Source organism: Physcomitrium patens, chromosome 2 (genome assembly GCF_059467195.1).
Source record: "Physcomitrium patens ecotype Gransden chromosome 2, ASM5946719v1, whole genome shotgun sequence".
Taxonomy (NCBI): domain Eukaryota; kingdom Viridiplantae; phylum Streptophyta; class Bryopsida; order Funariales; family Funariaceae; genus Physcomitrium; species Physcomitrium patens.
In genome coordinates, this window is record NC_143411.1 from 9,010,552 (window position 1) to 9,019,779 (window position 9,228).

Here is a 9,228-nt window from a genome sequence, read left to right on the forward strand (position 1 = left end):
CCATTAAACTTCTCCAACATACTAATCTTTGCCTCTTTCATTCTCATAGTTGTAAGACTTTTTGGATTTATTTATAAAGTTCATATAATTGCTTCTCTCAATCGCACAACTTCTTAGCATAGACATTGTATCTTATTATTGAGTTCTTTTGTATGCAAAGAAATAGTACTTTTATAATTGACATTGCTAATACATAAATAGGTAGTCTTTTACTTTTAAAACACAATAATAAGAAGTAGAGTAATCCACTTACTTTTTAAATAATAAAAAATAAATTAAATTATAACTCTTATCAAATTATCAAAGATATAAACCAAAAAAAAAATCTAAAAATAAAAATATACTCTTATATTACTAAAATATATTATAGTAGATATGACTATTCATCATAACTAATGTCATCATAGTTTTTTTCATTTCCACCATAACTCTCTATCTACTACATGTCATGCACACTTTTTTTCAATGATAAATAAATAAAATATTTTTTAAATATTAATATTATTTTTATTAAAAATATCAATAAAACTTTATTTTCATGTGATTCTTAATTTTTTATTAAATTTAAATTTATTTTTATATAATAGAAATATTATTAAAATTATTTATTTTTTTATTCATTTATTAAAATTTAGTAGTAATAAAAAAATGGTAGAATTTAGTAGTAATAAAAAAATAACAGAATTAGTAATATTCTTTTTTTGCTAAAAATCGTTTATTTAAATTAAATACTAAGCATCTATTAAACTAATATAATTTATATTTATTCTTGTCAATAATAATTTTAAGAATGATACTAATATTTAATTTATGAATGGTAGCTCTATTTTAAATCTTCTATCATTTTGGCTTTTGGCTTATTGGTGTTAATATATAAGCAAATAATATTGTTTTGTATTTGAAACCAAGTATTTATGACCTTATTTTTTGGTTTAGAGTGTCACAATTAAAAATACTCTAAATCCAAAAAAAAATTAATTTGTTTGTCTCAAATCTTTTTTTTTATTAAATTTATTTATTTAATTTTCTACAAACTTTTATTGATGTTTTAATTTTTTAAGAAAATTTATAAGAGATCTAATTTATGTATTTATTATAGTTTTTGTGATTTTAATAAGATGCATGCATTGGTGTACGATCATCTTTCATCTCACCACTTTTATTCAAGTGAATTTTCATAACTATAATGCATTTGCATTGTTTAAGTCTTTAAAAAAAATCCCTTTCTATTAAAAGATTATGCTGTTATAAATAAATAAGTCTCTAGTAAATACAATTCTAGCAACAAGAAAAACAGCATTTGCAATAAAGATATAAGCTTTCACTTTTAGAAACATTCTTATAAAAAGATAAGAGATATTTGCATTGAAAAAAGTCTCCATATTAAGTAAAAGATTTTTAATATTGATACAAGAGTATATAGGAAGTAGTATCATATCTAGTTATGGTGCTACAATGTCAATATTAGAGGGTTTACTTTTGAATACTTCTTGGTGAAATTGATCTTTTAAAGATTTGGTTATATAAACTTTTTACACCCATGCTATGTTTTCTACAAGTCTCTACAAAATGTGAGTGTTGTTTTGCATATTAGAAAGATGTAACTAGAGGAATTAATTTTCTTGATTTAAAAAACAAAAAAAAATTGAAATTATTATTATTTTAAAAAATAAAATGCTTCAAAATTTCACAAAGATATTTTATAGATTAAAATAAATATGATTTTCAAATGTTATGATTGGAAACCATCCATGCACAATCTGGAAAATTGTGAAATTAGTCAAATGATAGAATAGGACACATAAGCAAATTTTGGGTTTACTAGGTAACAACTAACATTGAAAGCGTCCGTTATTCTGCAGCTATCCTGTGTTCATGTCTGCGTTATCCTTAATATGGAGACTTTTTTCATTTCCTCGCATGGAAATGCTATTGCTATGTGGCTACGCTTGCCGTTCTCATTCCACCAAAAAGCAGGCTGCGAATAAATACCCCTGGTTGGGCGACTGACTGAACACAATCTGTCAGACTTGTAGAAATCATTGCAGGGAAACTAGTTGAATCAGAATCATAATTGGAGGTAGGAGGAAGGACTGTGCAATTGATAAAGGAGCCTGATGGTAAGTACTAATTATAATCAACTGTTGCAGCATGTACATGCGTAGGCGTTGTGCACAACCCTCGCTCGCCAAACCACAGTAATGTCTACATCTGGACCCCGATTTCGGCCACTGCATACTAGCAATGCTGATACTACGCAACAGCAATGGGCCGTAAACTATGTCATACATGAGAACAGAAACGACTATGCTGAAACGCGTACGAATGTGTGACAAACAGTGGATACCAAAAAGAGAAATTATTTACACCTACTTATATACATTCTGTGAGAAATGCCGCCGTATGGTGCACTTCGAACGTTCATTCAACATTCGGAACCTCGTAGCGCCAAACCGCCTTTCTCTCTCTTGCCAACGCTTCTCGAAACCGCCCAATCACTGGGAAGTTCAGTATGTACAGTAGACCATTCGAGGGATTTCTCCTCGTGGATCAAAACCTGAGGTTCTTCTGGAACAATGGCATCCTACAGAGAAATCAGTTGATGTATTTATACGGCAAATACGAATCGCTCATGCCTAGTGATGGTTCTGCATTACTATCAAAATCTTGTGAATCTTGTGAATCCTTCGACATGTAATGCTTCTCTTTTGGGTTGGAGTAATACTTTGGGTGATCCCCGGAATTTCTGTAGGCACTTCGATTGGTATATCCACCAGAGGGAACTCCCTTCTCCCGGCTTGGAGTATCCTCTATAGAATTGTACAGGTTGGCTGTGAGAGCACCCTCCCACACCATAACATGTAGACGAATGGACTGACCTGTCTGCCGGTGCAGCGAGAGTTTGTTTGACAATGAGATGGTGTCATAACAACGTATAGAACCAGAAGATGCGACTAGCCAGGGCGTAATCTTATCTCCTCCCAGCCGGGAGATAACAAGCAGCTTTCCTGCTGCACAAGCGGCTTGGTACACGGTCTGCAGCCCTGCCCTATCAGCCACCGTGCCTGGATCTACGGAAGAGACATGGCAAAATCCCTACAAAAGAAAACGAATTACCCCGTGTGAGTCTTCAGCGTTGCATCAGAAACAATTCATCTAGGTTATGACTACTCCAGCTCCCTGCCTAAAGATGCGCAATCATCTGCGTCAAGTTTTTGTGCTCAAGGTGATAACAAACTACTGGTTGTATACAGTGCCCCAAAGCATCACAATAAGATCTACCTCCTCTGTGCAGCTGATGCCAACACCCAAGCGAGATTCATTCTCTTCAGGTTTCAGGTCGATCGCAAGCTCAGCAGCCGCAGGCGAATACCATAATCGCACTGCCCTCACAACGTCCACATCCATGGCTTCTCTATCCTGAACGTACATTGTCTAAGTAAGGACAGGATAGTGGATGACAAAACCCTCCGAAAGCATCAGCAGCTGTCCAACTGATCTAGTGTGTCTAAATTCTGATGCGAGGATAACGAATTATCCGTCAGGGCTGCACACAACCCGATCGTCTAGAGTGTGCCAGCAACTCCAGCTGAGAAGGTAGCAGATTCAGAACTCAACTATGTGGACAAGACATCAGAAGGTAAACTTTGCTTAAAGTTCCAGCGGTTCCTTTTCCCCAGTCCTAGCTCTATGCAACTAGTGGCGGCATCAGCTACGAAACCGGATATCATTTCTGTGACAAAGTCGTAAAATATTGACCGTAGAGCAAGCAGTCTACGAGAATCGCTCCAAGCTGACCAAACATACACCAATTTCTACGCGATTGTTGTTGAGTTCTTAAAGACACAGCACCATTATCGAACACTACGTATGATCAATTATAAGGACATAGAGTCCGTCATTACAACAACTGATAAGACGAGACTAATATCTCTCGTAATTCCTCAAATGCCTGGAGGAAACTTAAATGTGAAATACGAAAGAGGACTAAACCCCGTGAAACAGAGGACCTGGCTTACCTGAATTCTGTAACATCCAGTGTTGCCAATAACCGCCGGATCCTGCCTGTAGCCAGGCACTTGATAATCTGCAAACTGCATATCAATGATATCACATGATCAAGATGGGTACGTATGAATGGCTTCATAAGAGAAGACACATGCAGTGATTATGTACAGTATAGGATACTCTCTGACGGAGAAAAACCAGAGAGTGATAAAAAGTCGATCGCCGCATGACAAAAATAACCGACAACCAATTGCATAGTCGAAAGCCAGCTGAGAGACAGCTCAGTTCTATGAGCGTATTTCAAGTGAATATGTATTGTTCTTTAGAGCTGCGGTAGGGACCATCAAATATGAGAACTACCAGGATTTTCACCCAGAAACTAAAGTTGAAGAGCCAGTGCCCTGTACGCGTTAAGATTGACCACTTACTTGCATGAAAATAGGTTCTGTCTGAATATTGACGAAGGTAATTGGCACCCCAGAAGCCTGAGCAGCAGACAACCATGCAACCGCTCGGGCTGATGTTTGCTCAACACCAGCGACATCGCGAGCCTTTGGTGACAGAGTGGGTGGCATGAGGAGTAGGGAAAACACCATTGCAGAGCCAGAAACAGGTAGGAAAGTCAACATCTTCTGCTCCCAAGGATAAGAAACATAGCTGTCTTTCAACTTCATACTACTCAGTTTCAACAGAAGCTCATCTTTCTTGGAAAAGTCCTTGAGCATCCTGGATGCTTCCATAATCTTTCGACTTTTATCTGCGCACAAAACCCACCAGCATTCAAGTGAAAATGAGAACCTTGCAGAGCCGACACTACCGAGTATGCAGGCAATTCTCGAGGTTAATAGACTGTAACGAGCTCGATTAACATTGCTCTATTGATTTGTCTGTGGGCAATGCATGAGCGGGTGAGCACCTTGCAGAACCAAGCAGTCTTGTTCCATAGCATCCACCAATGTTGCTACGTAACCGGTATCAGTTGAGCAGGCTAATACATAAGTCTTCTTCAGCAGAGAACTCTCATCCACTGCGACCTTGGCTCGAACCTCAATTATTGATGGACCTCTCTTGACCTTGACCCTAACTCCCCCTGATGCATTATATAGTTTCTTCAGTTCACGTAAAAGGCCTGACTTTCCGCCGGAAAATGGAGCTACAAGCATAACTCCACTCTCGCTGCTGACCTGCAAAAGAATTTTGCAAGATAAGAAGCATCTCATGAACACTACGTAGAGCATTTTTTTGATGTCAAACTCGGAAACCAGCCTTGCAATCAATTGAACTAGTGCTGTGAGACCCTGACAGGCTTTAAAAAGATAGGCCTATCAGAAGATGCGGCACACAACTCTTGGTTTTCTCCAATCTCATCAAAATTAGGTCGGTGCAATAAAGAATGTCCATCATGGTTCGGTCTTCAACTGGATTCGCTCCTTGAAGACTGGACTTCGCATCTATTACATTCACTAAACCTTTATCACTAGAACTTCTAACTCAAAATATATTGTGAACGTTCAGATGACCCATCACAGTTGTGACATGATAAGATAATCTTGAAAGAAAAATCATATTTTATGATGGTTATCCCCGACACTTGAAAAGCCTCTATCAAAAGAAAACTACCTGAGTACATTGAGATGTTCTATAACGAACGAATAGCTCAAGTTAAGCCCGTAATAAGAAGGAACCAACCAAGCGTAGATTTTGCGTTCAGGCTACTGAACCTAATTCGCACAGACCAGTCGCGCTCAACGCAGAAGGAAAACATCCGAGAAAATCTCCCACGGCAAGTACTCGAAGGCATTTCCCCGGAATCGATCAGTTATTTCCTGTGTGGAACATATTTTGATGGCATACGGCATATTTCACGTAGCGCGTAATTCAAGCAGACTGACTGAGATTGGGCCAGGAGGAGATTCTTATCAAGTAGTCTCCCACTATCATGTAAATCCAGCTGCAGAGCTTGAACAACGTTTTTAAACCGATGTGAACGCAATGTGATAGACTATCATGTGCTAGACCTGGCAAAACCGCGCTTCTCAAGGTTGTGAGACTCGTTTCCTGGCCCGACTCCCATCACTCTAAAATATTACGGCTATCCAACTTGAAGAGTAGGTTCGATGAATTTTCATGAACGCGAAACAGCAAGGCGTTAGACCGAGGCACAAACCACTTGCGGCTTACAAGTTTTTAATTAAATACTGGAAAAACTAAGTTAGTTTGTAAACTTTCTATTACACCGGCCATTTCGGAGTCCGAGGCGAGCCCAAGCGGTTGTTGATTAATCAGGTTCATACACTCACAGCTCAATCGACCATTAAAATCGTGTGCATTCCAATCGAACAAGGTCTGATCAAGCAATAACATCTGCAGATGATCCCGGGAGTACCAATCACTTACCTGAAGCACAACGTCTCCTCCCAAGAGCTTGCCCTCCGACCACGACTCTGCTTGCGTGGATCCCGATAACTTAACGGCTACCACAGGACTATTACCACCCCCTGCCATCTGACTCCGAACAAATCGAACGCTAAAATATATGATACTGCGGCTTTACAAATCGAAGGCAGAGGATTTTACAACCCTTGGAAACGCAACTAACTCGCCGCTCGTGCACTACGTTTGGATCCTGCTCAGATTCGCTCCTGCTCCCACTTAAATGCTCACAATCCAGCCCCCCGAGTCAATCAAAAATCTTCCAAATACTTTTCACACTCCCGGCCTCTACAAACCACGCCACTGTGTACATGTATATACTCGCTCCACTTCCTCGGTGTCGGACACAACCGCAAAAATGGTTAATAATTCGACCAGCGTCCAGGACCGCCCGACCGTCACTCACTCTCTCTCTCTCTCTCTCTCTCTCTCTCCGTTTTCTATCCCTCAACCAATGCTCCGACAACCAAACGGAGTGCAGAAAGACAGCACAAAACAACTGGGGCACCACCGCGCACAACAACACTCCCCTCGTGATCTACTCATTTGCAATGCCCGCACGACCAATGTCACCGCCCGTGGCTTCGTTACGCTCACACTCGCCACTTTCATCAACTGACAGCCAAAGCGAAGTCACGCCCCGAGTGACAATGCAGAAGCGACAGCGCTGACACACGAAAAAATGACCGACTGATCGATTGATCGCTGGAGCGCAAACCTCGCTCTTATAGACCCGCGGTGCAAAATGAGGAAGACCACGCTGCCGGTGATGGGGGGACGGACGAGCTCTCCCCCTCTCTCGCTCTTGAACCCTCGGTCCACGGAAAACGGTTCTCTCGCCCCCTTCGACCGTGCTAACAAATTCCCCAATTCGCTTCATTCGAATCCGCGGTCGTAGGAAAAGGAATGAGGGCTCCCCCACTTCTCATCCTTCATCCTACGAGGAGATATTCATCCATTTCCCTTGGTGAACGTGATCCGCAATTTCGCGGAGGGAGGGTGATCTGGATGAATGTTACATTTTAAGCTTGGAACTGCGTAGTTTTCTGGTCATCCACTTGTAGCCCGTTTCCTTTGCCTTTTTATTCAGGTGACGCCTTCCCACATATTTGGAGGCTTGACCCAAGGGACTCACTTACCTTTTCCTTCACAAAAGAAGGAGATTAATGAAAGAAAAGGAAATAAACAACAAAAACAAAAAAATATAAATAAAAAAGCAACCTTAGCTGATTCTCTCATCTTTATTGACCTTTTCCTTTCATAAAATATTCCGTGCTTCGTATTAACTTCACTATGGAATCTTGACCCCCTTTTTTCCATTTTGTTATTATTTTACTTTGTGTTTTCATTTCGTAAATGATATCTTATTTTGGTGGGTGGAATTCAAGAGGAGGCCTAAGAGCTACTTCCGTTAGGGGCTACATTCATCCTATATGAGGATGAATGTCATACGTTCATCCAACGGAGGGATTCAAGACCTGCCCTCAGGTGAACCACGTGGCCTCCATTGGATCTTGTGATAGTGCCTACAATCAACTTTATATAGAAGTATGAGTAAAGAAAAAAAATGAAGAATTCGAGGTAGTGTTCTGTTACAAAAATATATAAGAAGCTGGAATATTTTACATGGTAATTATCTTTAAAAAATAAATAAAATAAATGTGTTTTTTGATTATGTCATATGATGTTCTTAATAAATGTACAATTTTTATATAAGTGGAATAAGAAGTGATTACAAGTGTATACATGTAGTAATATATATAATATTATATTGATTGTTTACAACATATTAAAAAACTGTGGATTTGTAATTTAAGAATGCAAAGTGGATGTTTGCTGAAAAAGTTTGATTTGTTTTGTCTCTTGTCATAAAAGTAATGGACTAACGTGCACTTAAGATCATTGAACTTCTTTCTTGGCAACAATTCAATCACTGTGTTTTTATTCATGTGAATACTCTTGATATTTTTTGATAGTTCCACATAAGAAAATAATGAAAAAAGTAGAAGGGATATGTCATGTTCCCTTTGAAATTTGAGAGACTAAAATGATGTGCTGTAAACTGCACCATCTTCTAGTGAGCGTCTTTTTTTCTTTTTTAATTTCTACTTTGAACAAATAGATATATATATATATATATATATATATATTTATATTTATATTACAGAATTTCTAAAATAATAATATTAAACTTGAAGCAGTTGCAGGTCAACCTAAGTATTTTGGTACAATACAATTAGAACATAACCACAAAAAATAAGATGTATTCCCATGTCTCAATGGTAAAGTACAAAAATGGTTTATTGGGCTCATTATAAAAGAAATAATTAATCGTGTTTCAACAATTGTGCATGTGCAGAAAGATATATATATATATATATATGCATATGCATATACTCAAAAGAGGAAAGGTAAATGACAGGTCTCATACATTCCCCAGGTCCATGCAAGTGTAAAGTTTCATGGAAGGAATCAGAGTAATGAAATTTATATTTTAAGTTGAAAAAAAGTATGAAATATAAAATTATATTCTCTTTTTAATATTAGTAGTGAAATGATGCATTAAAAACTTTGCCACATGAAATTTGTTTCTAGATACATGGGCTGCTGGGGTTCACTCAATATTAACATGCAACACAAAATAGTTCTTGGGTGCAAGTTGAGTTTCAATGGATTCAAAAATAAAATTTAATGGTTTTGACTTATATTTGTTATATATAAAAGATTTGTTAATGTCATCATAGTTTTTGCTATTGTCACAACAGCTCACCAATCACATTTAAGGAA

General features: G+C 38.1%; 1 protein-coding gene across 2 annotated transcripts; it reads right to left on the minus strand.

Annotated features, from left to right (window-relative positions):
* Positions 1–2,101: 2,101 nt before the first annotated feature.
* On the minus strand, positions 2,102–7,210 carry LOC112279204 (uncharacterized). 2 transcript variants are annotated; one of them, XM_024513409.3, is made up of 6 exons: positions 6,406–7,210; positions 4,925–5,192; positions 4,437–4,765; positions 4,020–4,094; positions 3,283–3,420; positions 2,102–3,096 (listed from the first exon to the last, which is right to left on the minus strand). In XM_024513409.3, exons 1-6 carry the CDS (start codon positions 6,511–6,513, stop codon positions 2,596–2,598), a joined length of 1,419 nt encoding a protein of 472 aa, XP_024369177.1. In that variant the 5' UTR covers positions 6,514–7,210; the 3' UTR covers positions 2,102–2,595. The 2 variants fall into 2 exon arrangements, with proteins under 2 accessions (XP_024369177.1, XP_024369178.1); XM_024513410.3 differs by lacking the exon at positions 3,283–3,420 and having other exon boundaries at positions 6,406–7,207.
* Positions 7,211–9,228: the final 2,018 nt, after the last annotated feature.